Source organism: Schistocerca piceifrons, chromosome X (genome assembly GCF_021461385.2).
Source record: "Schistocerca piceifrons isolate TAMUIC-IGC-003096 chromosome X, iqSchPice1.1, whole genome shotgun sequence".
In the NCBI taxonomy this organism is placed as follows: domain Eukaryota; kingdom Metazoa; phylum Arthropoda; class Insecta; order Orthoptera; family Acrididae; genus Schistocerca; species Schistocerca piceifrons.
This window is the reverse complement of record NC_060149.1, coordinates 503849604-503877215: the sequence shown is the minus strand read 5'-3', so window position 1 is coordinate 503877215 and position 27612 is coordinate 503849604. Positions and strand designations below refer to the sequence as shown.

At 46.5% G+C, this 27612-nt stretch overlaps 1 protein-coding gene across 1 annotated transcript in view; it reads right to left on the bottom strand.

Moving 5' to 3' along the window:
* LOC124721323 (elongation of very long chain fatty acids protein-like) overlaps nucleotides 1-27612 on the bottom strand; it is a 225713-nt gene that overhangs the window by 41151 nt on the left and 156950 nt on the right. The window contains exon 4 of the mRNA XM_047246235.1: nucleotides 9312-9392. Coding sequence (XP_047102191.1) covers nucleotides 9312-9392 — 81 coding nt within the window. The remainder of the gene's footprint in view (nucleotides 1-9311; nucleotides 9393-27612) is intronic.

The window sequence follows — 27612 nt, the reverse complement described above, 5'->3', positions numbered from 1 at the left end:
TTAAAAAGAGCAGTGTATTAACGTTTTAACACCCAACACAAAGCTGTCAACCTTCAATGCCTTTTATTTCCGTTAACAGCTTGCTTTCAATTCATGAAAGAATTCTCAGCTAACTACTGAATACTAGTGACTGGGATTCCATGGCCAACGATAAATTTAATAAAATCCTTTTGGATATTAGTCCGCCTTATTTCTGAACTACAAAAACCGTTTTTCGTCCATGTAAAGAGTGAACCAAAACTCCAACGACAAGCTTCCAGAAGTAGTTATATGGATAGAACCAATAAAAAATGCTCAGAAAACATGGGCTCTAAAGGGTACATCTTAAGGTCCGTTACACGCTTAAGCTAGTGATCAGCGCTCCGCGTTCCGTACGCGGCGGCGGATTGGTATCGATGGTTTTCACAGTCGGGCGGGGGGGGGGGGAAGTTCTATGCTCTGTAATTGTGATGTTTCTTCGCAAATAGAGACGAGCTCGCTGCAATTAAGTGTTTTCAGCTTATCTGGTATACAGGAAGAGAAATTACACGCACTAAGGAAGATTTTGAGTGGATACTATTATGGAACAAAGGTGTACGAAAAGATCGTTCGTTACACTGTAGCCAATAACGCGTATCGACGAAGAGAAATACAATGATTTTCGTATGCATGTCCTTTCTTATGACGAGCTAGTCAGTGGAATCTAAGACTCTGCTGATCAATCTTATTACCATACTAATGAAATACTTTAGCCGAAATGTTTTCTGTTTCGTCTGCGCGTGATATCCGCACGATTGTGCACGCAGCAACTTAATCTTGTGCATTTAACAGCCACTGACGCTGCGGGGCGCGTAGAGGCTGCGCGGACGGCTCCAACGTGTGCAGACAGTCTGGCCAACTGTGAAACGTCCATAAAAAATACCTGACTGCCAACCTCGCGCAGACGGCGGAGCGAGGACCATCCGCTAAAGTCTATAACGAGCCTAAGAGCTATGAGTACTTTTTCATCTTCGCTACTGTGAATCATCTCTTATGAGCACTTGCCTAGTAACCCTGAAGGCAGAACTTAGAACCCATATTTACTAGACACTTTTTCCTTGTTTTGGTCCATACTACCCCATCCGAAAGTTATTCGAAGTACTCGTTCACTTTGCATGTATTAATCCATTTCAGGGTGATGAACCCCAGTTTAGACAACAGAAAATGAGCATTCTACAAAGGCGCAGCACATGTGTTTGTATGTGTTGCAGGTTCCAAACGGAATTTGAAATAGTCTAGATTATGCCAATGGGGTGTTTGACTAACACACATTTCATCCACCTAACTGCGGCGTGGAGTGATTTATATTCGTATTCGGTGTCGCCTGGTTTCTAATTCTCGTTCAGACGTTCTGAACAACTTTCGCAGTTCTTTTTGTAAATTACGTTAGGCAAATATCAAGATGGTTTCTTCAAAATCCACGGCCGAAGTCATTACCCATCTTAGCGTTTGTTCCATCTCTAATGGCTCTGAGCCCTATGGGACTTCACTTCTGAGGTCATCAGTCCCTTAGAACTACTTAAACCTAACTAACCTAAGGACGTCACACACATCCATCCCCGAGGCAGGATTCGAACCTGCGACAGTAGCAGCAGCGCGGTTCCGGACTGAAGCGCTAGATCCTCTCGGCCACAGCGGAGTTTAACATCCCGTCGACGATCTCATTAAAGATTGAAGCACCAGCTCTGACGGCGGAAGGAAATCGACCACTTCTTTATCAAAGGAACCATCGATGCATTTGCCCTATAAATGATTTCAAGAATACCGAGAAAACCTAATTTTGGACACCGGACGGGGATTTGAACCCTTGTCCATCTCTTAATGTTCCTGAAGACGCCCTGACCGAATTTCCTGTCTTTTTACTTCTTTACTAGCTGTTTCTCAAGATTTCCACAAAACTCGCTTGTTAAAACCGACGTATACGCCTGTACACATGGAAGCTGGAGTATTAAGCTTAGCTGGAACCTGTGGACGAAGATACTAAATAATCCTCAAAGTACAAGGGCTGTTCGGAAAGCAACGTCCGATCAGTCGCGAAATGACAACTACAGCGAAAATTAAAAAAAATAAATTATTCGAAACAGTTAGCCACACCTTCGATAGTCACCGCTCCTACTTAAGGCATTTGTCGTGGCGTTGTACTAACTTTCCAGTACCTTCGTCACAGAAAGCAGCGGCCTGTGCTTTCCGTCACTTCTCTAAGCTGGTCTCACTTCCGTTGTTTGTGCCAAAATGTTGTCTTCGTAGCCAGCGGTACATGTGAGCAGAGAAACATCGGAGGGAGCCAATTAAGGGCTCTATTGTGGGTGCTCAAACACTTCCCATCGAAAACGCTGCAGGAGCGTCTTCATTGCCCCTGCAGAATGCGGCCGAGAATTGTATTTAAGAAAGAAACGCATAACATTTATGTTACATGGTCTGCATACCTTCAGGCGAAATCTCTCACCAGATCCACATACCTTGCGGGAGACGGTGTTTTAAGCATTTCTACGTGATCGCTTTGCGCTCTGAACTGAAAAGAGCGACATGAAGAGATCGACAGGCACACTAAAGACACTGTCCAACACATCTGTGCAAAGTTCCATCGGATTTTCACAATGGTTTCCACTTAGCGTCTAATGGACCTTACTTTCCGAATACTCCTCGTAATTTAACACTTTTGAGACCCATTACTTAATGTTTACAGCGTAATTATTTCGGCTAGGAGTATAGCCATAAGATGATGCGCAAATATTCTTGCTGTAATAGTGAATTCATTCAAGCCTTCCCATAATCGTTGCTTTTTCATAACTGCCTGTTTGCTGTAATATTTTGAACAAGCTAGTCCATTAGTCGATTTATCAAAATCGCAGAAAACCTAAATCTGTATGGGCAGAATAGTATTCGAAACTCGCTCATCTTAAGCCCCATCTTATGTCGTGACCAGAGCCCTGTTCCAGGCGATTCCGGCGTTTTTTCCAATCTCCGTCTCTGGCAGCGACTATAACTGCCTGGTTGCACCAACGAAATCTGATTAGTTGAAGTCAAGCTACACCCGATTTTAGTTCATCACATACATCTGTGTAATGCAATAATCTAGTAGCATCAAATACGATCCTGAAATTTCCTAGTATATTAAGATTCTGTGCCTGCCTGGAATTCCAATACGGAATCTTTCCGATCGAGCTATTTTCTAACGACTCCAGGCACGCCCTCACAGCTTTGCTTCTGCCAGACCCCCCTCCTACTGTCCAGACTCCCAGAAGTAAAGCTGCGAGGGCGTGTCGGGAGTCCCAGGATAGCTGCCAGTAGATTGACTATCTGCGGATGGCAAAGGTTTCGTGCTAGAGTTCGATCCGGCGCAGTTTTTATCTACCAAGAAGTATCGAATCAGCGTACTCTCAAAAGGGAAAATTCATTCTGAAATTCGAAATTGACGATATCTTATTTGTACTCTTTGTATATTCGAACTCTTAGTTCATATAAAAAGCCAATGTAACAAAAGATGAAAGTATATTTCCGAGCCATAACTTCCACAATCCTACAGGTAATGTAATCTAGTTGCTTGTACTGATGACCCTCTATATTCTACCTCATTCGCAGCAACATACATGTATACGCCGATTTGTTACGTTAAGTTCCTATGGATCAACTCTCAACCAATACTCTGTACGTAATTGTGACATATGTGAGACTTCCTACCAGCAGGTTTTGTTCACATCTGTTGAGTGACTAAATGTAAAATATTGGCCAACTTCGTCATACTTATACATTAAAGAAGTACCTGAATCCATTTTCTCACAAATTGTCTTCACAATAGAGAAACTTTTTGATATTGCTAAAATTTGCTAATGGTAATTGCTCTGTACCTATTTTATTCCTGTCAAAAAATTGAAAATAAAATTGCTTTCGGTCTGTTACTAATTAACTTTAAAGGATTGTAGCATGTCCTCTCCTGGGGACACCAACTTGACGAAGCTCTGTGTGGGCGGAGAAGCTTGCGTATCCGCGTGAATCTGAGGGCTATACCGAAGGTAGAGGACCTACTACCAGGAAGGCCTTAGCTGATGGATCAGACTAAAAGTGCTCCATAACATCCTGTCTTCCTTATCCACTCCTAGTCCTTACCCAATTCCCTTCCCCGACCCAAGGTGTGATGAGATCCTTGCTGAGGAGTGCGCAGCACATTGGAAGATGTGTCGCAAATGGAGACTCAGGGATACCAGGACCTCCCTGAGTAAGTAGCCTTACACTGCGCGGCGTTTCCGAGGTGTGGACCGTGTAGACCCCCAAATCTTGTGGTACCAAGATGTACACGACTGATGAAAATAATTGAAAACAAACTGAGACCTCAGACACCCTAACATCAGGGTCAGGACCGATGGAATGCACTCCCACTACTGAATCAGTGTCTAGAAATTAGCAAGAAGTGGGAACTGTAACTGAGAAGTTGGACCAGATCAAGATTAAAGCCTTGCCTGGGGCCCAGAGGAGGAAACTTATCAGGGAACGGAAACAGAAGGAAGGAAAAAAATGGCTTCCCAAACAAAAGTGGAGGGAATTAAAAGGGGTTGAACCCAAGACCCAAGAAAAAACTGTCTCAGGTTGAAGGAGATACGCAGACCCCCTTAACGTCAAAGACAGGCAACAAGATAGTAATGGAGGAATCAGACTCCCTCCTCACAAGATAAGTGAGTCCAGAAAAAGTGAAGGCAAGAAAGAGACCTATAGTACCGCATTCTGGGTTTTTAGGATGGCAGTTATCCAAGGCAGCTATCCACTGGTAGTAAGTATCACATCACAGCAGGAGCTGGCCCTCTTTGAAAAGATTGGAGGGGGGGGGGATGGGGCAGCTCAAGGATAAGGTACCCATGATATCACCATGGGAGGATGTGAAGCTGCTGGTCAAGATGGCAGCTGAACTTCTTAAGACCGCAAAGGTATCAATATGGGCAACAAAGATCATTAAGGATGTCCCTCCAAAGACTCTGTTCGTGAAAATAGGGGTTCAGAACCCAAAAGTCTCGACAGAGGATTTGAGAGTAATTAACCAAACGGTTGTACCGGAAAGACAAACCCTTGTGGTGGAGGTCTGAGAGAAGTCCCTGAAGGCGATGCGAGAGCAAGACCTGAAAAGCAATGATGGCTGCAAGATGGAGACTTGAGATGCTGCAGAACAATCTGCACCAAAGTAAAGGGGCCACTGCTGCCCTAAGCTGTCGCCTGGGGTCACAGGAAGTGGACGTGGCCCTGATAGAAGAACCCTACTTACATAACTGGGGTGTATTGGGCCTTGGTCGTACTGGAGATAAGCTGATTTATGCTAGAAATCTAAAAATGGAATTTCTTCCATGTCAATGATGGATTTCTGTTCCAGGGACCTGATGACCATCAGGATGCAGCAACTTGATCACAAGGGAAATTTTTTGGGCCTCAGCATACCTTCCTTAAGAAGGCAGGTCTCCTCCTCCTCTGGAGGTGAGGAAACTGATGGAAGCTTGCCATCAACAAGGCGACCAACTGTTGGTTGGATGTGATGCCAATGCCCACAACCTGATGTGAGGCAGCAAGGACACCAACAGTAGAGGTATCTTCTTGAATTTCTCATATCTAACAACTTGGAGGTCCTGAATAGGGGTGATGAACCTACATTCAGAAACAGCAGAAGGGAAGAAGTTATTGACATAACCTTTGGGTCCTTGATGATGGGCAGCTATATCAAACAAAGGCATGTGGCGTTAGAGCCATCCTCATCAGACCACATGTACATTAAGTTCAAATGGGAATCAGAAGGACCATGGCCTATAGGAATCCCAGGGAAACAGACTGGGAAATATATAGGAGGGACCTGGAGTTAAGCTCATCGAGAATTAAAACCTCGATAAGGAAACCAGTAGAGTTTGAGGAAGCAGCAGAAGCTGTAACCTCTGCCATAGTGACCTCCTACCACAACAACTGCTCAATCACCAAGAAGTGCACAAACATGAGTGTGCCTTGGTGGAACAAAAACTTGGAAACACAAAGCAGACAGATACGAAGACTGTTTAACGTTGTGAGACAAAGGGCAATGGGCAAAATATCGTGAGGCCCTTGTCAACTACAATCTTGCAATTAGACAAGCAAAGGAGGCATTCTGTAAGGAAGTGAAGGGCATTGTTGCTCAAGCCAGACTTCACAAAATCCTCACAAGAGTACCAACTAATCCAGGAGGTACGTTGAGGAAGGAGGATGGGGGATATACAAAGGCAGCTCATGAGAGACTGGAATTGCTCCTCAAAACTCACTTCCCTCAACATGCTCTGGCGGATAACACAGACCAGAATGCGATCCCTGAGAGAGAATGGTTCTCCGGCACTCTAAGAGACGAGTGGGAATCGGCCAAGGAGTGTGCCGACTTTACTAAAATCCGATGAGCAGTGGGAACATTCCAACCGTTCAAGTCACCTGGCCCAGATGGAATCTTTCCAGCTCTCCTGCAATAGGCAGGAGAGAATCTTTTAAGAGTCCTATGCAAGTTATCCAGGGTTAGCCTAGCAGCAGCAATCATTCCCAACGCCTGGAGGGTAGTGAAGGTTGTCTTTACTCCAAAGCCAGGGAGAACTGTTCATACCAAGACCGAGGATATGAAAGAAATCAGTCTGTCCTCTTCCATTCTTAAAACACTGGAAAAACTGGTTAATGTACATGTTGGGGAGAGGAGGCTGACTAGGGCTCTTCTATATTCAAACCAACATGCATATCAACCAGGTAAATCTTGTGAGACAGCTCTCCACCAATTCGTTGGGAAGGTGGACAAAGCACTTCACTTTCAGGAAATAGCCCTCTGCATCTTCCTGGACATAGAGAGGGCTTTTAGTAACATAACCTTCGATTCCATGGTTAGGGCAGCAGAGGTGCATGACCTAGGAACCACTATATGTAGGTGGACTATGGCCATTCTTAGTGGAAGAAGGTAGAGGCCACCATGATGAATGAGAAGATGGTAACTAACACCACTAGAGGTTGTCCACAATGAGATTTGCCCCCTTTATTGTAGAATCTAGTGGTGAACGAGCTCATCAAGGAACTAAATTCCAGACAATGCTTTTGCCAAGAATACACAGCTGATCTTGTCATTGTAATACTTGGCAAATTTACTGACACAGTCAGGAATATGGCACAAGGGGAGCTGGACATTGTGCAAGATTTGTGCAGGAAACAGGATCTAAGGGTTAATTCTAAGAAGACTGTTGTGGTACCATTCACGAAGGAGCATATCCAACACTTAAGTTGGAATCTAAAGATTTTCGATGAAACTACCTGTTAAGGGGATAGTGAAATAGTGAAATATCTGTGGGTAACCTTAGATGAGAAACTAACATGGACCCTTCATATACAGAGCATCTTCTCCAAGGCGAAATGTGCAGTATTGAGTACCAGAAGAGCTTGTGGCAAAAACGGGGGCCTAAGCCGCAGAGGTACGCACTAGATATACACCACGGTCGTTAGACTTAGGATCTCCTACGAAGACAGTGTGGTGGAAGAAGGTAGAACAGCAGGTTGCAGCTAAGGAGCTTGCTAAGGTGCAGAGACTAGCCTGCTTAGCCATAAAAGATGGCATTAACAACACACCAACTGCTGGGATGAAAACCATGCTGGTTATGCCTCTCTTACAAATTTGGGTCAAAATGGTGGCAGCAGCGATGCATACAGGCTCAAAACTGATAAAAACTGGATCTCATTGGGATATCCAGAATCACACACTAAAATAGTGAGGGAGGTAAATATAGGAATGGTTGGGGAGATGCCGGTCGACTATATAATAACTCCCAACTGCTTCAACAAGTCAATACAATAATTGGAAGCAGGGAGCAGTGTAAAAAAAACAGTTCGACACTATATGGGGGATATTGTCTGGTTCACTAATGGGTCGAAATCAGACCAAGGCGCTGGGCCAGGGTGTACAGCGTTCAGCCAAGACAGAAGGGCATCATCTCTCTAGGAAAACTGGCCTTAGTATTCCAAGCCGAAATCACTGCAATCAGGACGTGTGTGGAGGAGAACGTGAGTAGGTGCTAGAAAGACCGTAGCATCTGCATCTATTCAGTCAACCAGGCAGCCCTGAAATCATTGGCAGCTCCTGCATCAAGATCTAAGATTGTTGCAGAATGTCACAGGGTTCTGGTGGAGCTAGGGGGAAGCAATTGGGTAAACCTTGTGAGGATTCCTGGCCACTCAGGGGTCGGTGGCAATGAAGAAGCCGACAGATTGTTTATTTTTTTTCGTGGCTGATCGTTGTATTTGGTCGTTGCGGACGTCACATAACATCCGTTGAAGTTCGTTGTTGATGCTTTCATTCAGTTGTTTATTACAGAGGCCAGGCAGCTCTCTGACCCAACACGCTGAGCTACCGTGCCGGCATCAGATTGGCAGGATGGGACCAAAGACTCCCTTCATTGGACCGGAACCTGTCCTGACAATCACCAAGGCTATGATCAAGCTATACCTACGGAACTGGCTCAGAAGACAGCACGTAGAATGCTGGATCAAGATCTATAAACAAAAACATGGGAAGGTAATGATGCCAAAGCCGTGTTTTAAAAGAAGCTCTGTAAGCCTGGGCTTGAACAGGAAAGAGATTAAACTCGTGGTCTGACTGATGACCGGCCATGGGAATTTCAAAAGACCCTTACATACAGTGGGTATAATGGAAGAAGATCCTAAATGTAGGCTGTGTGATGAGAGTGAATAAACTGTATCGCACCTTATCTTCGAATGCACTGCAGTGGAGAGCAAGAGACAGAATTTTCGGGACAGGTAGACCTGAAGAAATTGTGTCTAACGAATAACTGGTAATGAGAATCCTTGCACTATTTAAGGGCATTGGTTGGCTTTACTAGACATACAGATGGCGATACCACAGAAACTGTTTCGGTGCGAGCAGTGTCGAGTGAGACCAGAGCTGTTTTAACTTCCCTGCTAAAATCAAATAAATTATAGCGTGCAGGGAAAGTCACAGGCAGCCTAACACTATGCCCTGGTGCACTACTAATTAAGTGATGTCTTTTGGACTACATTTACGGTTCAAATTTAATCATTATACAAAAATCAGCACGTATTGTTAACAATCCTTATGAGTATCTTGAGAAAGTGAAAGTTTATTGGGCTTAATTATACATCCCTTTTGTCTTTAAGCTGTATTTGAGACTACTGTTGTTCTTGAAGAGAGAGAGAGAGAGAGAGAGAGAGAGAGAGAGAGAGAGAGAGAGAACCCTTTCCTTCGAATAACCCTGATAGACGCAGAATTTCTGACATTTAGTGTGTTATATACTCACCCTGAGAGCGACGGGATCGTTCGAGTAGTCGACGGGTTGGCATCTGAAGCTGTACCTATTCCACCAGCCACCCATGAGTAACTGAAACAAGAGAAGACTCGTGACAGAATAAAGCCAAGACTTATTAGCAGCAAAAACAAAGGTTAAGTAGATTTGGTAATCAACCGATTTCACGAACAGCAAAGAGATTAAAGATAAACCGCAATACACTGCAAGTATCAATAAACCCACATCAGCATAAGAATAAGTCTCTTTTTAAGTAGAGATTACGGAATTTCTCATTTCCACAGGACAGCTAACAGGTTAGTCAGATACTTGTCTGTTGTGTGAAGAACAGAAATTGCTATTGATGAATATTGTGGATAAACAAATGAGTCATTAGCTGAGAAATTTCTTTCCATGCGGAAAGCATCTTAGTGTGCAGCTCAGCCGTGTGCAAGCTGAAGCAACTTCTTCACTCGTCAGCTCTTCCTGCATCGACGTATCATTTCTTCAATATTTAAATTAAAGCAATAACAGCCCTCGGTCGCAAAAAATAAGCATCAGACTACCCGTAGCTCGACATGTGTGAGCAGTCGATAGTGGCTTTCCTTCTACGTATTCTATTTCAAAAATTTTGTGACAAACCTTATCGCCTGATATTTATGTTATACGCGACAATCAGTTTGAGTGTTTTACATCTGCTGAAGGCACTCATAATAGTGCCGAATCTAGGTCCAAAGACCTATTTTTTGCGACAAAGGGCTGTTGTTGGTTTAATTTTGCTTTGTAAATGGTCGCTGACCACGCAGCCATGTATAAAATCTTCAATATTAATTTTGCGCTACTTATTTTGCATATTTCCCCATCAATTAAAATTTGACAATTTTACGTTTTTCTCAGCATTTACGTACCGTCACAGTCCTGGTCGTATCAGAGTTTCACCGCTGCCAGCATACGAATATCTCCCTCAAAATTCGTCGCTAGGGAGAAAGAACAGAAGTATTTCTTTGGATTGCCGTGTAAATGTTAATCAGTCTTTGTCCTTTGCCCTTTGGCACACTTCGTCTCATTTTCCACTTTTCAGTTAAGCGACTTTCATTTTTGATCAGTTCAGGAAAACAGAATCCGCCTATTTGTGCTGCACTGCCTTACGATTTCTATTGTAATTATGGAGTCATCAGTTTGTTTTTCTCACGATATTAGCTGCGTAGACACTGCAGCGAAAAGCAAACGAATGCAGACGCGCAGCGATGATCTCAACAGTTCGAAGCAAGGTGTGGAGATCAGAGTTTACTGTCCCTTTTACGACTTTGCCATCAAAGACGGAGCATAATCTGATTGGACAAGCGTGATCAAGGAGAGCGGAATCGGACGTGTCCTTTTCTAAAGAACCATCCCGATGTTCGTTTTAATAGAGTTAATGAACCAATGGAAAATAGAAACCTGGCTGGGGATCTGAAGTGCACGCACCCCGAATAGTTCACTGCCTTAACCACTACGCCACCTTGCAATTTATTAATGGGCTATTGGAGCCCATATGGGACTTTTCAGATTCTTATGGAACTTAAACGAAGAAACTTAAAAAACTGCGACGGTATTACGAAATCGTCTTGGGTGCATTTAGAGACTCTGTATCCGAGGATGCGGAACGAATGTGTTGTCTCCATCGCCTGTGTCGCACAGGGACCATGAAAAATAAGGAGAGAGTAGGGCATGTACAGAGGAATATCGACAGCCATTTTTTGTCATTTCATGCGTGAATGTAATAGGGCAATAAGTCGACAATGCAGTTACGAAGTATCTGCAATGTACAGTACAGTGGTGTTCGGAACAGGTACGAAGATGCAGATTCCAAAGCATGTCGTTAGCTTAGACAACGACTATCAGTGTCAGGCAGCGAATTTCCTGTTGGTCACTGTTCATGCATTTAGGAATACTAGGGCTACCATCTTAACCGCAGTACACAGACAGTAACCTCTCGCCCACCTCTCTTCAGCACCACCACTCTCCACCAAATCGGATTGGTGTTCAATAAAACTGACTCGTTCAGAATAAATCATAGCAGTAAACACTAGCAAGAGGAGAAAAGATTACATATTTATATTATTTCCTTCATCACTCTACAGATGTATGTATTTTGTACGTTCTTTAACCGTATGCTACAACAGAATAGAAAAAAATGTGACTGATAAACCTCAGGTTTTCAGATGAAACTTCTAAAGCTTCCTTTCGATATCTCTGTATTAGGTTCAATAGTTTCACTTCAGAATATTTGTAACTTTAATGTTGTCTTATGTACATTATACGGAGAACGCCTCGTTTTCGTCTCTCTGAACTCCTTCTGCGCAGTATAAATATAGTGACTTAAGGGACTAGCTCTGCCTCTGATGGTCCTACGACCTAAAGAAAGAAAAAGCCGCAGTGCGATGCACATCTAGGAGAGGTTATTTAATCTTCTACAGTAGTTTGAAATATGTGACTATGAGCTAGGCAAAAACTGACTTATAAAAATATCCCTACCGCACGGAACATTCTGAACTGAATATCGTGTTGACTTCAAGAACTATCGGAAATTCAGTGTTTCTGTGCTATAAAATAGTTCTTAGAGTGCGTTCCTCGAAATTGGAGCAGCATTCCTAAGACCAGATAATGTTATACCGTAAACCAGCCCGCAAAGTACAGCAGGTTTCGTCACTGCGTTCGCGCGTGCCAGTTAAGAAGCGTTAACATGTGGCGCTTCGAGAAACAATTACTGCCTCCGTTCAGCTTCTGCTTTGTGCAGCACGCGTCAACAAATGTTCTCGTAATCTGCCACTGCTCACAGATACCCCACAAGATCACGATAGGCAGCTACGGAAAAGAGTAACAGGCCACATTAAATAACAGTACTGAACAGCAAGCAGAACACTTGACTGGTGATTATCAAGCAGGCTGCAGGAGAAGTAGTGTCGAGCAGATTCGGTGTCGAAAGACAGTATTAAGAATATATCGAAGTACCAACAAACGTGTCACCTTTGTGATCTTTAAGAAGGTTTATTACATGACAAACTATTGTGGACACTTTAGAACAGCTCAGAAGAAACAGGAAGACTAGAGAACTAGTCTACCAGACTATGGAGACATCTCAAATACCTTCGAGAAATATCTGAGCCTGTTGAAGTAAGTACATATGCTTGACAAGGTGGTGACCTCTCCACTTCTGTTTAGTGTAGTGTTAGACAAAGTCATCAGAGAATTGTGGAAAGAAATCGGGGAGTAGGCCTCGAGACTTAGACAGATCGTCACTTTCTCAGTCCCTGTCTTCGCTACGGATAGTGAAGAAACCAAATACGCCATAGGAAAGTTACAAGAGACAGGCCTGTAAATATCTTGGTTGATTTGAGTGGAGTGGATGAAACAGCGAAATCATCGCTCCCATTGGATTAGCGAAGGATGGGGAAGAAAGCCGGCTGTGCTTTTTCAAAGGAACCATCCCGGCATTTACCCGAAGCCATTTAGCGAAATCACGGAAAACCTAAATTATGATGTCCGGAAGCGGGTTCGAACCGTCGTCCTCCCGAATTCGAGTTCAGTGTACTAATCACTGCGCCACTTCGCTCGGTCCTCCAACTATGAGAATAATCATTTGATGGAAAATTTACATAAAAAATGGAACTAAAAACAAAATATGAGACAAATCCTATTTTGTTTTCTTTTAAATATCTCCGATAAATCTTACTACCGTCTGGACTAGACAGTAAATCCTATTTAGAATGAGCCATAATACTCGAGCAAACGTGTAAAGTAATATGAAATTACAACAATAGGAGTGATATCGTGTGATGCGGTACTTCGTGGTAACGAAACAGTTCGTTTTCGTGAAGAATTATAATACCGCAAACTACATCTCTAGCAAGTCATTTAAAAACTAATAAACTTCAGAACGAAGAGTGAAAAATTCAGAAAAATTTATGGTACGATTACTATAAATTTCATATGGACTGAAAGAAACTATAGACCTCTACGCGGCAACAGACAAGTTCACTGATGCAATGTGCAGAAGACACTTAAGTTCTACCGTCACGTCTAAGGAACGGGAAACACCCTTTTAACTTAAACTACTTAATTCACTGCGGTGACTAAAGTCATGGATGCCTCCTGATATCGTGCTCGACCACCTTTTGCTCAGCGTAGTGCAACAACTTGTAACGGAACTGAAATGATGGTGGGCTGACAGTAATTCGAAGCCCGCGCGTTGGAAACGGGCGCGCTGGTGTGAGACTGCCAGGGAGTGCACCCTGATGCCATCTATTGGCGAAACTGGGAATTAGCGCTGCCTGTCAGACAATGCACTAAGCTCTCGGAGTCAAATGTACTCTTTTTCTTGGTAATTATAAGCTATTACTGTATGATTTAATGTTATAAAGCGCTAGTAGTAAATTATTATGACTGGTATGAACTCCAGGGTAATAAATATAAATATTCTTAAATACTAAATGATTTCGGTGAAAAGGTGGTAGGGGAACGCCCCCACTCTTGGTGATATGAGCGTAGCTAGAGGTAGCTGGAGACACAGGGACTGAACAATGAGATGGCCTGGGGAGGGTTGACGTGACCGGACGTGCGTAACTGTGCTCACGCAAAAGTGATTGTGCAACAGCGAAGAGGCGAATATCGTCGCCGCTTGTGGAGTAGAATGCGACGAATGGTTGGCAAAGCCGTCTATGCCACTGGGGCTGATTGTAAGAGTTCCTGCGCCCAGATTTATGGCGGACGTGCAGTAGCTTATACGAGTGCTAAAGCTCGTAGTTCCAGCCGCCATTGAGGGCATGAGGCGTGAAGAGCTGCGTTAGCCACATGCATCTCACCACCAGCACCGACACGTCTACCCAAGGCAAGACTGCTTGCAATTGTTAAGTCGAACTTTGTATACATGTAAAAGGAGAATACCAGTTTTCTTTTATGCAAGTGCAGAGGACAGAATATAGTAATGAGTAAAATTACGACGCATGTTGTTCATTGTAAAGTGTAGTAACCTGAAACATAGTGTAGTGAAATCAGACTGAGGCCACCATCGCCTCTTTCATTTGCAATTCTTTTGGGTGTAGAATACTTTAGCGTATAAGAATGTTGAAAAGAGCAATGGTCACACCAGAATGAGTCGCCTATTTATAGTTACTTAAATTTTTCTGAGTAACCATTCAAGTAAAGTCACTTAACTAATTCTATATCAATTCTCCAAAGAGTAATATCCAAATTCATTAAATAAGTTGAAGGATAGAATTTTGTTAACCTAAGTTGCATAAATTGTCTTGGTAGTAATTACCAAGCCAACTCACAGAAATTGAGAGAGTATTTGCTTGGTAGAATCACCTAGAATGATCAGAAATAGTAATATTCAGAATTAAGTTTAGATTCAACTCAAGCCGTTTCACTTTGAAACGAGCCAAAAAATTGATTTATTCTTTTGCTCCTTCAGAGCTGGCGACCGTAGTTATAAGTATTTTCAGGAGGATTCGACGGTAAGTCTGCTGCTCTCGTCGTGCTGATAGGATTACCCACTGCTGCTAGCAGTGGTGATTGGATACATAAGCTCACTACCAAGTTAGGTGGGTCAGGTAGGCAGTGTTACCGTGTGAACTGTAGGGCACTGTAGGCCGTGGATCGAACCCGTTCAATCATCACAGCTCTTTGGGAAATAGTCCGGTTAGGAGTGTACTAATCATTAGGTAAATACTGGCGAGTAACGGTCAAAAATGTATACGCAAGTGAATTTAGCAAGGTCCATGTAGCACCTAATTAATGTGGTGCAATGGCGAGGGTAGGAGTGGAATAAAAGTGAGCTGAGCTTGTGGCAGCTGTGCTGTCTTCAAAGATTAATAACGTGAATTCACTACTACCTCTTACCATTAGGGCTGAGCTATTTACGGTTAAAATACGTAGCAGTAAGCGCAAAGGCGTGACAGCTACAAGTCCGTATTGGCTTTATACATACGGAAGTAGGAAGCGGGTCATTCCGTCAGTGGAGGGGGTTAAAACAACCGAGTCAGTTGAGAACATACCCCATTTACTGATGGAAAGATTCGGCGGTTCGGTGGCATGGAAACTCAGAAAGCCGTTGGAAGACCTCTGCAGAAATACTAAGCCATGTTGCATCTATAGCCTCCCATACTTGTGAAAGTGTTGCCAGTGCTAGGTTTTGTGCACGGACTGACTTCTCTTATGTCCCACAAATGTATGACGGGATTCACGTCGGGTGATCGGGGTGGCCAAATCATTCGCTCCAATTGTCCAGAATGTTCTTCACACCAATCATGAACAATTGTGGCTCATTGACATTGTGCATTATCATCCATAAAAATTTCATCATTGTTTCGTAACATTAAGTCCATGAATGGCTACACATGGTCTCCAAGTAGCTGAACATAACCGAGGATACAGTCCATTCAACGTAAACACAGCCAACACCATTACGGAGCCAACACGATTGCGCAGTGCCTTGTGGGCAACTTGGGTCCATGGCTTCGTGGGGTCTGCGCCACACACTAACCCTACCATCAGCATTTACCAACTGAAACCGGGACTCGTCCGACCAGAAAACAGATTTCAAGTCGTCTAGGGTCCAACCAATATGATCACGAGCCTAATAGAGGCGCTGCACGCGACGTGCTGTTAGCAAAGTCACTCGCGTCGATCGTCTGCGGCCATAGCTCATAACGCCAATTTCCCCCGCACTGTCCTAACAGTTAAGTTTGTCGTACATCCTACACTGAATTCCGCGGTTATTTTACGCAGTGTTCCTCGTTTGGTAGCGCTGAAAACTACGCAAACGTCGCTGCTCTCGGTCGTTAAGCGCACGCAGTCAGCCACTGTGGTAACCGTGATGAGAGGTAATGCCTCAAATTCGGTGTTCTTTTCACACTCCTGACACTGGATCTCTTGATATTGAATTCCCTAATGACATCCATTATGGAATGTCCCATAGGTCTAGCTCTAAGATTTTGCGTTCAAAGTCTTAATTCTCATCGTGTGGCCATAATCACGTCGGAAACCTGTTCACATGAATACCTGAGTACATATGACAGCTCCACCAACGGACTACCCTTTATACCTTGCGTACGTGATACTACCGCCGTCTGTATATGTGCATATCGCTGTCCCATGATTTGTCGCCTTAGTGTTGAACATATTAAACAAAAATTGAAGCTTGCTTGGTTAGAAGCAATGAACATCACATAACTGGATGAAAGACTTCAAATACTAGCTGCACATCAAACAGTTGGAGGGGGGGGGAAACAGTTGGAGGGGGGGGGAAACAGTTGGAGGGGGGGGGGAAACAGTTGGAGGGGGGGGGGAAACAGTTGGAGGGGGGGGGGAAACAGTTGGAGGGGGGGGGGAAACAGTTGGAGGGGGGGGGGAAACAGTTGGAGGGGGGGGGAAACAGTTGGAGGGGGGGGGGAAACAGTTGGAGGGGGGGGAAACAGTTGGAGGGGGGGGGAAACAGTTGGAGGGGGGGGGGGAAACAGTTGGAGGGGGGGGGAAACAGTTGGAGGGGGGGGGGGAAACAGTTGGAGGGGGGGGGGAAACAGTTGGAGGGGGGGGGGAAACAGTTGGAGGGGGGGGGGAAACAGTTGGAGGGGGGGGGGAAACAGTTGGAGGGGGGGGGAAACAGTTGGAGGGGGGGGGGAAACAGTTGGAGGGGGGGGGAAACAGTTGGAGGGGGGGGGAAACAGTTGGAGGGGGGGGGAAACAGTTGGAGGGGGGGGGAAACAGTTGGAGGGGGGGGAACAGTTGGGGGGGGGAACAGTTGGGGGGGGGGAACAGTTGGGGGGGGGGAACAGTTGGGGGGGGGAACAGTTGGGGGGGGAACAGTTGGGGGGGGGGAACAGTTGGGGGGGGAACAGTTGGGGGGGGGAACAGTTGGGGGGGGAACAGTTGGGGGGGGGAACAGTTGGGGGGGGGAACAGTTGGGGGGGGGAACAGTTGGGGGGGGGGAACAGTTGGGGGGGGGAACAGTTGGGGGGGGGAACAGTTGGGGGGGGGAACAGTTGGGGGGGGGAACAGTTGGGGGGGGGAACAGTTGGGGGGGGGAACAGTTGGGGGGGGGAACAGTTGGGGGGGGAACAGTTGGGGGGGGGAACAGTTGGGGGGGGGAACAGTTGGGGGGGGGAACAGTTGGGGGGGGGAACAGTTGGGGGGGGAACAGTTGGGGGGGGAACAGTTGGGGGGGGGGAACAGTTGGGGGGGGGGAACAGTTGGGGGGGGGGGAACAGTTGGGCGGGGGGAACAGTTGGGGAAACAGTTGTTAAAGGAACGCGAGAAATAACCCAGCGAACTCACGAAAGGATTTTGTGAAGAGAAGAAGGAAAGGAATCTGTCATCTGGCACGTGCAAGCGCACTTTTTAACTGGGCATGAAATAAGAGTAAGAATTACGGAGGATTCACAAGGAAAATGTGTTAAATAGTCGAACTTGTCAACTCACCAAGCGCTTCTTCGTTCTTTAGTGTATTTTCCCCAATAATGGTTAGATTTCATTGGTCTTGGCCGACCCAACTTAGCTGAAACTGAAGTAAGGATGAGGTAAACATGAAGAGGAAAGTACATAGCCATAGAAGAGCCCCAATGACCGCCGTCTCCATAGTGCGTTTTATCTGCACTCAGGTAGCCACAAAAAAAAAGATTGGTTCAAATGGCTGTGAGCACTATGCAACTTCTGAGGTCATCAGTCCCCTACAACTTGGCACTACTTAAACCTAACTAACCTAAGGACACCACACACATCCATGCCCGAGGCAGGATTCGAACCTGCGACGTAGCGGTCGCGCGGTTCCAGACTGTAGCGCCTAGAACAGCTCGGCCACTCTGGCCGGCTCTGCATCTGCAGCTATACTCCATAAGCCACCTTACGCCATGAGGCGAAGGGGACTTCATGTAGGGCTGTTACTTCCCCCTTTCCTGTTCCACTCGCAAATAGTTCGTGGATGCACGATTGGAGCTAAGCTTCCACGTGAGACCTAATCTCTGTAAATTTACCTCCACGGTCTTTTGCGAGAGATACTTTGGAGGAAGCAATACACTGGTTGAAACTTCTTGGCACATTAAAACTGCGTGTCAGACCGAGACTAACTCGGTGCCTCTGCCTTTCGGGGCAAGTGTTCTGCCGACTGAGCTACCCGAGCACAACTCACGGCCCGTCCTCACAGCTTTACTTCCGCCAGTACCCATTCTCCTACCTTCCTACCTACATAACAAGCTCTCCTGCGAGACCTGCAGGGCTAGTACTCCCGGAGGAAAGGATATTGCGGAGACATGGCTTAACCACAGCCTGGGATATGTTTCCAGAATGAAATCTTGAGCCTGCAGCGGAGTGTGCACTGACATTAAACTTCCTTGCGGATTGAAACTGTGAGGACGGGTACATCAGTCGGTAGAACACTTGCTCGAGAAAGGTAAAGGTCCTGAGTTTGAGTCTCAGTCCGGCAGACAGTTTCAATCTGCGAGGAAGCTTCATATCAGCGCACACTCCACTGCAGAGTGAAATTTCGTTATGGAATAGATTGGTTGTCTCCTCCAGGGGGAACGTATGCTCTCTAAACTTTAACTTCATAAAGAACGACTGATCCCTATGAGATATAATGTCGTATTTCTTAGTCCGAGTTGCAAATTTATACCCTATTGTCAGATTACTGGTCAACACTTGCCTAGCAAAAATATTATTCTATTTCTATGGTCACTCAGTATAAAAACTTCTCGATATCACAGTAGAGAAAACGAATATGGTCCCCAGTCGAATAAACTGTATCCGACACTTTTTGGCAGATTAAAACTGCGTATTGGAACCGGTGCCCTAGTCTTAGTGTCTGCTGAATGTTGTGGATTAAAAGGCATTTTCTTTAGTAGTCGTCGTCGGTATGACGGATTTAAAATGTTTTAGACAGTATAGGAACACCAGACAGACATTCTTATATCTATCCATAATTTTTAGGGCATCGTGTTTGTGAAAAGGACGTTCATACACATATCCATAGTATTTACGGTATCATATTTGTCGAAAGCAATAGTGCTTCGCATTGTGTTTTCAGAGTCCATGAGTCCAGTTAAGTTTTGAGTAATACTAAATCTTGCAGCTGAAGCATTCCAGCGTTTTTGTGATGAAAAGATAAGTCTCCGCTGTATTTTATTTATTTATTTTGTACACCAATACAGTCAGTTCAAAAGAGAGAGAGAGAGAGAGAGAGAGAGAGAGAGAGAGAGAGAGAGAGAGAGAGAGATAAATTCCAGTTCATTTTCACACACACATTTCACATCTCATTTCTCTGCGTTCTGCCTTCGATGTACGATCACGTGGGTGGCCAGGTGCATACTGTGCTGGTTCAGGAGAGCTGAGAGCTGCCCAACTAGGGCCAGGATGGTGCGGCCCAAGTTGCCAACGGCAGCCTAGCCTTGCGCGCCGCTGCTTGGGCCTGCTTCTCACGTCTTGAGACATGTTTGTGGCCTGGAGAAAACTCGCTTGCATGCCTTTGCATTCTGTGCGTCGCTGCCAGATCGTAAAAGACCTTCAAGAACAAAATTACCGAATGAATTGCTTGACAGGAATACGACTCAAGCTGTTTGGAGGCTGGTTGCAAGCTACTAGAGATTCGGGTCGTTCCGAAACCACCATAGTGGAGTGTGAAAGTTAATCACGATATAAACTGTGTCTTGTTTTTCCGAGTTCTTATTGGTAGATAAGTAATCGACGCTTCTTTGTCTGCACTTCGTTTCTCTTGTCCTGTTGGATAACTACTATTTTAAGTAATAGTATTTCATGTGAATTTGTAAGGTGCTTACGTACTTATTATTGAGGATGTGTGAATTCTGTCAATTTTGGTAAGCTAAGCGGACCTATTGGAACCTATCAGTGATTCCCAAGTGAAATACTCTGCCAAGTGAGATATATTTCACGGGCATTGAAGGGAGGTAATTGGGACGAGCTTCAATGCACTTATTTCATGTCACTGCATCTTCACTGATCTCATCCCCATTACCGTCACTAATTTTATGTCCTCCATCATATTGTTTATCTGGTAGTCCTGTACCCGATTGGAGTCATCTGTTCAGAAGTAACAGGAAGAAAACAACTGAATTTCATACTGGGTCCTAGAGGCATGCTCAGACAGTTAAGTGTACCACTCACCTTTGACGGTGTAGTGTACCATTTGTACAGATTGGTTGGTTGTTTGAGGTTAAAGGGACCAAACAGCAAGGTCATCAGTCCCTTGTTTCAAATAGACTCCATTCTGCTAACGGGACATCTCAGTATAGTCAGAAAAATAAAACGGATAAAGGGGAAACGTAAAAGGGCAGTCACGTTGTCATTAGTAAAAACAAATGAGGGAAGTTGGCAAGAGAACGAACCCAACACTATGCTGAAACAGCATAGGCAAGACCACCTGTGACTTAAAAGGTACAACTGCTGTAATGCAGAAAGTACGTATGGGAATAGAAAAACTAACCAAGCCTTAAAAAGAAGGGGTAAAAACAGAGTAAAAGGGAAAGCAAAGAGGATTCCGGTCAGGGAGGTGAATCGGGAATCTCTGAACACTGCCTACAGTGGGAGACACCCAAACACTCACCGCCCTGCCCCAACACCAGAGGGAGATTAAAAACTTTAAAACTGAGAATAAAAACCACTCTCCCGGAGGAAACCTAGAACCAGAGAGACCATCCGGGAATCGTCAGCCAACATCAAAGGTAAAGTGTGGGGGAGTCTGTACTTAGCACGCAGAGCCAAAAGAAGGGGGCATTCAACCAAAATGTGGGCCACTGACTGGAAGGCTCCACAACCACATAGCGGGGGTGGCTCATCACGCAAAAGGAAACCATGGGTCAGCCTGGTATGGCCAATGCGGAGACGACACAGTGTGGTCGAGTCCTTGCGGGAGAGGCTAAAGGAAGAACGCCATGGGCCTGTATTCACCTTAATGGCACGAAGTTTATTAGACAGTGGAGTAGCCTCCCAAGAATTGGCCCATGACTGTGCGAAGTGGGATTTGATGTGAAGCCGTAAATCCGCTGCAGGAGGGGTTACAGAAAACGGGGGGTAAGTAACTGCTCCCCCAGCCAAACGATCAGCGAGCTCATTACCCGGGATACCCACATGGCCCGGGACCCATAAGAAGTCAATGGAACAAGCAGCACGGTGAATATCAGCGAGATGGTCATGGATGGCAGAGACCAAGGGATGGCGCGAAAAACACCGGTCAATAGCAAGAAGGCCACTCATCGAGTCCGTACATAACAAAATGCGGTTGTGTTGGGATTGTTTAATAAAGGTAAGGGCCCGGGAAATTGCCATCAATTCCGCAGTAAACACCCCACATGAGGGTGGCAGTAGATGATTTTCCGTTCCAAAAAGGACGTGAAGGCATACCCAACATGATCAGCAGATTTAGAGCCATCAGTGTAAAAAACAACAGCATCCCGAAACTCCCATAAAATTTGGCGGAAAAAGGAACGGAACACCACCGGGGGGGATGGAATCTTTCGGACCGCGGCGGAGATCCATCCGAATTCGAGGCCGAGGAACTAACCAAGGAGGGGTGGAGGGGAGGGAGCGAGGAAGACAGGACAAAGAAGGAAGCCGAAAATCACGGGTAAGAGACGCAAGGCGCAGCCCAACCGGTAAACCCGCCCGAGGGCGGGAGTCAGGCGGGCGACGTCCATGGTCTGGGAATAGGATAGAATAGGAAGGATGAGCGGGAGAAGAACGGATAGTAAGGGCATAAGACACCAGAAGCTGGGACCGCCGAACAGAAAGGGGGGGGGGGATCCCAGCTTCAACCAGGAGACTATCAACAGGGCTAGTAGGGAAGGCACCGGTGGCCAAACGGATACCACGATGGTGGACTGGATCCAGCACGTGCAGCGTGGAAGGAGCAGCTGAACCATAAACTTGACAACCATAGTCCAAACGTGACAGAACTAGAGCACGATAAAGACGGAGGAGGAGGGAACGGTCCGCACCCCAGGAGGAGTGGGCAAGGAAGCGAAGGACATTGAGTTTACGGAAACATCCTACCTTCAGGAGTCTGATATGGGGCAGCCAAGTGAGCTTTTTGTCGAAAAGAAGACCTAGGAAACGAAACTGTGGAACCAAAGGCAATCTTTGTGCAGCGAGATAGAGCTCTGGATCAGGGTGGACCGTAGTACGGCGACAGAAGTGGACCACCCGCGATTTTAAAGGAGAGAATTGAAACCCGTGGGAGAGGGTCCATGCAGAGGCACGCCGTATAGCCACCTGGAGCTGCCGTTCTGCAGATGGCATCGAGGAGGAACTAACCCAAATGCAGAAATCATCCACATACAGGGCAGGGGCGACCAAGGGACCGACAGAGGCCACAAGTCCATCGATAGCAATGAGGAAAAGAAGGACACTCAAGACAGAACCCTGTGGGATGCCCGTCTCCTGGGTCCGTGGAGAACTAAAAGCAGTACCAACTCGAACTCTGAATGACCGATGGATCAGGAACTGGCGGATAAAAATCGGGAGTGGGCCCCGAAGACCCCACTGATGAAGGGTTAGTAAGATGTGATGGCGCCAGGCCGTGTCATAGGAATTGCGAAGGTCAAAAAACACTGCAACCAAATGGCGGCGCTGGGAAAAAGCCTGCCGAACTGCGGATTCCAAGCGAAGCAAATGATCGGTTGGAGATCGTCCCTCTCGAAAGCCACACTGGTAAGGGGACAATAGATCCCGAGATTCGAGGACCCAAGTGAGCCGACGGGCTACCAGCCGTTCAAGTAACTTACAACCAACATTGGTCAAACTAATTGGCCGATAGCTGTCAACAGATAGGGGGTTCTGACCAGGCTTAAGGACAGGAACCACAATGCTATCCCTCCACTGAGAAGGGAAGTCACCCTGGAGCCAGATACGGTTAAACACCCGAAGAAGATGGTGCCGTTGTGGAGCACTGAGATGTTGAAGCAGCTGGTTATGAATGGAATCTGGGCCAGGAGCCGTATCATGAGAAGCAGATAGAGCAGAAAGAAATTCCCATTCAGTGAAAGGTTCGTTGTAAGATTCTGACTCACAAGTGGTGAAACATAAGGTGACAGCTTCAGCCTGCTGTTTTTGATGAAGGAAAGCAGCTGGATAGGAGGCCGACGCTGATGCCACTGCAAAATGGGTCGCAAGATGTTCTGCAAGAACTAATGGGTCCGTACAAATGCCATCTGGGAGGTGAAGGCCTGGGAGGGTGGACTGCCGATGGCAACCTTGGAGAGAGCGAAGTGTAGCCCATACCCGTGACAGAGGGACAGTGGAACCAAGGGAAGAAACGAATCGTTCCCAACATATCCGCTTGCTCTGTTTGATTAAATAACGGGCTTTAGCGCGAAGGCGCTTAAAGGTAGAAAGGCTGGCTACAGATGGGTGCCTCTTAAAGTGTTGCAAAGCTCGATGGCGATCACGGATGGCAATGGCAATGGCCGTACTCCACCACGGGACTTGCCGACGACGAAATTGTCCAGATGAGCGCGGGACAGCAAGGTTAGCAGCGCGAACAATCGCGTCAGACACGTCACGTAGGACGTCATCAATACAACCCGACAAAGAGGGAGAAAACTCGACCTGTGCAGTATATAGAGGCCAATCGGCGCGGTGGAAAGACCAACGAGGTAACCTCTCCATCGGGGAGCGGGAAGGGAGCGTGATAATCAACGGGAAATGGTCACTATCACAAAGGTCGTCGTGTGGCGACCAGTGTAATGAAGGGAGGAGAGAGGGAGAAGAAAGAGAAAGATCAATGGCAGAAAAGGTACCATGACCAGCACTGAAATGAGTAGGGGAGCCATCATTAAGAAGGCACAGGTCGTGGTCTGCAATAAATTGGTCGATAAGAAGACCTCGTCTAGATGGAAAGGCACTGCCCCACAAAGGATGATGAGCATTAAAATCCCCAAGGAGGAGGAAGGGAGGAGGAAGTTGCTGAAGAAGGGTGGTTAAGGCAGCAGGTGTAAGAGTCCTGTCAGGAGGGAGATAAAGATTGCATACTGTGACTGCAGAGTCTAAGTGGACCCTAACAGCAACCGCTTCCAATGTAGTTTGGAGAGGAATCCACGTGCTAGCAATGTCTGTACGGACCAACGTACAAACGCCACCAGAAGCCCGCAAGGGTCCGACCCGATTTCAACAGAAAACACGGAACCCACGGAGGGTCGGTGAGTGAGCATCAGTAAAATGAGATTCCTGGAGAACCACACAAGCTGCTGAGTAGGACGAAAGAAGGGATTTCAATTCCGGAAGGTGACGATAGTAGCCATTACAATTCCATTGGAGAACCACAGAACGATGGTTTAAATGAGGGCTGAACACGCTAAATCCAGTCATACCGCCGGGTCCCCACCCGTCACCGACAAGGAGGGGGCGACATCCATAAACGACAGGTCAGAATCCGGTTGTGAAGCCGGGGAAGGGACCTCCGGTGACACCAGAGGCTCTTTGTCCCGGGACTTATGTTTCTTCTTCTTTTCAGGCTGAGATCGAGGAAGGCTGTGTGGCATAATGGAGCCAGCTGCAGCAAGATCAGGAACAGAAAGAGACCGGGTGACCTGGGGGCCGATAGACCGCGGCTCTCGCGGTCGCCGCGCTGCAGCAGACCTTTGACCTGGAAGGTGCCGGGAAGGGGCATCCCGGGAGAGGCGCCCTTGACCGGCAGACGCCGAAGGAGTGGGACACTTCTCCGGCTGGGGAGGGGGAGCGGCGCCCAGAGGAGAAGGTGTGGGAGCCGCAGGGGAGGGGGGAAGGAGAGGGGTCCGGGATGGGGGTAAGGAAGGGGGAGGAAGGGATGAAGATGTAACCAAGGCGTAACTAGATGTCATGGACACAGGGTGCAATCGCGCATATTTCTTACGGGCCTCTGTGTAGCTTAAACGATCAAGAGACTTATACTCCTGTATCTTTTTTTCTTTCTTATAGACTGGGCAATCTGCTGAACGTGGAGAATGACTACCATGACAATTTACACATACAGGAGGGGGAACACAGGGACTCCCCTCATGGAGTGGACGTCCACAGTCACCACAGAGAGGGTCCTGGGAACAGCGAGAAGACATGTGGCCAAAACGCAAGCACTTAAAACACCGCATAGGAGGTGGGATGTACGGCTTCACATCACAGCGATAGACCATAATCTTAACTTTCTCAGGAAGGGTATCCCCTTCAAAGGCCAGGATAAAGGCACCAGTATCAATACGATTATCTTTAGGACCCTTCTGAACACGCCGAACAAAGTGAACACCCCGCCGTCCGAGATTGTCCCGAAGTTCCTCATCAGTTTGAAGGATGAGGTCTCTGTGAAAAATCACACCTTGTACCATATTTAGAGACTGGTGAGGGGTAATGGACACGGGAATTGTGCCAAGATGGGTACAGGCACGAAGGGCCGCAGATTGGGCAGCCGAAGCAGTTTTTATCAGTAACGAACCCGACCGCATCTTGCTCAGGGAGTCCACTTCGCCGAACTTGTCTTCAATGTGTTCCACAAAGAATAAAGGTTTGACACTGGTGAAAGTATCTCCATCAGTCCTGGTGCAAACTAGATAACGGGGGAAAGGTTTTGCCCCTAGACGACGGGCCTGACCCTCCTCCCAGGGGGTAGCCACGGAAGGGAAGGCTGAAGGGGCAAGAGAAGCAGCACTTGAGGAATCAGTACCACGCAGAGAGACGGCCGCAGAAGAGCGGCCAGAGGTTTGGACCCTTATGCGTTTCATCTGCATAGCGTCCGCCCTGATACCACCCACTCCGATCAGGGGCTCTCCTCATGGGCGCCACCCAGCCACAGCAAGGGCCGTCTGGCACGGCGGCCATTGCCGGGAGTTCCGATGCTCCAGGATGACGAGCAACCACTCCAAGGCATGCATGAGGAGGTCACAGCTCAGGTATCAGAAGTGTGATCCCTGTGTGTTCAGGGGGCTCAACCAAAAGGGTACATAGCGACCCCACCACACGGGCTGGCTACCGTGCTGGCTATGCACCCTAGCATCAGACAACGACGTAGAAGAAAAGGTGGAATATACTAGGAGGGCACACGTCGGAGACACTAGGTAAGGTGCTCTTCCCCAAATGGCTCACACTACGGAAGAGAAATTTTGGAATGGAGGTCAAACCCCAGAGGGGGACCAAGGAATGCCAAAAGGAGGAGATGATTACGCAACAAAGCCAGAGTGTAAAACCAACAGAACCAGGAGGATAGCGGGGGCCAACATAAGCAAGGACACCAATAGAGGGAGAGGAGAGGGCGAGGGGAAAGGGGTATGGAGGGGAAAGGAGGGGAAGGGAAAGGAAATGCAGCCCGGGAGAGAAAGAAGGCTGCAATGGCTCGGGGCCCCGTGCTCGTCACGCACGTATCCACGAAAGAGTTGTGGACCCCCTGGGGGGCATTTGTACAGAGAAGACGCCAAAGTGCCAATTGGCTGAAAGAAATCATATTAACTAATTTTGTGTGACGAGATAGTTCTAAGGATCGTCCTTGGATCCTCGTGAACGGCGAGACAGGTCTATGCGCCTTTGGGGAGAAAAAAAAGGGTTATAATTTTCTTCAGTTTCTCATTTTCGCGAAAAGAAATATAATTCCTTCGGTCCCTATAGATTTAAAGTCAGAAGAGTTACGTTCCATTCCACTGCCAGCGCGGATGTCAACTTATGGATTGTCGCTGGTGGATGTGAAATCAAAGCTACGTGTCCTTTGTGTGGGCAACTAAAATAGTGTGGTCTGCCGGAGACACTGTTCCACCCTAAGCGTTCGGGTATTTATCGGTAGCGTTGTGTTACGCTAGAATGTTAATGAAGCAGCGGTAGCTACAGAAGGTTCTGGTCAAGGAAACGTATGTAGTGAGATTTGTTAAACTGGATGTAAAAAGCTTTGCTTTTATGGACTGATATTTGTATGTGATTATGAACCTTACGATTATTATGGAATTTCTGTTTGCTGACATTCCTACGACGTTGATAGGACCTTTTTGGGGGTAGATGCAGACTGTTCGTAGTGCATTTTGTGTGGCTCAATGGTCAGGACTAAGACCCACAGTGCAATCAAATAGTCGTAGGGCTAAAACATTTGGCGCAGAGTGTGTAACTTTGTTTATCTTGTTTCGTGAGAAAAAGTGAAGCAGATGGCTTTCATTAGAGGAATTTGCGACCTCAGTGTAGTAAGGTCATACCGATCCGTTTCCTTAAGCGGCATATCGCAATTACGTCAAGTTGCGAAACTGCGTAGGTAATATATTGCTCTAGTCACACGGGCGGTTTCTTTCGCGGAAACCGAGGAGCATAACAAGTTGTCTAGTTATCTTTA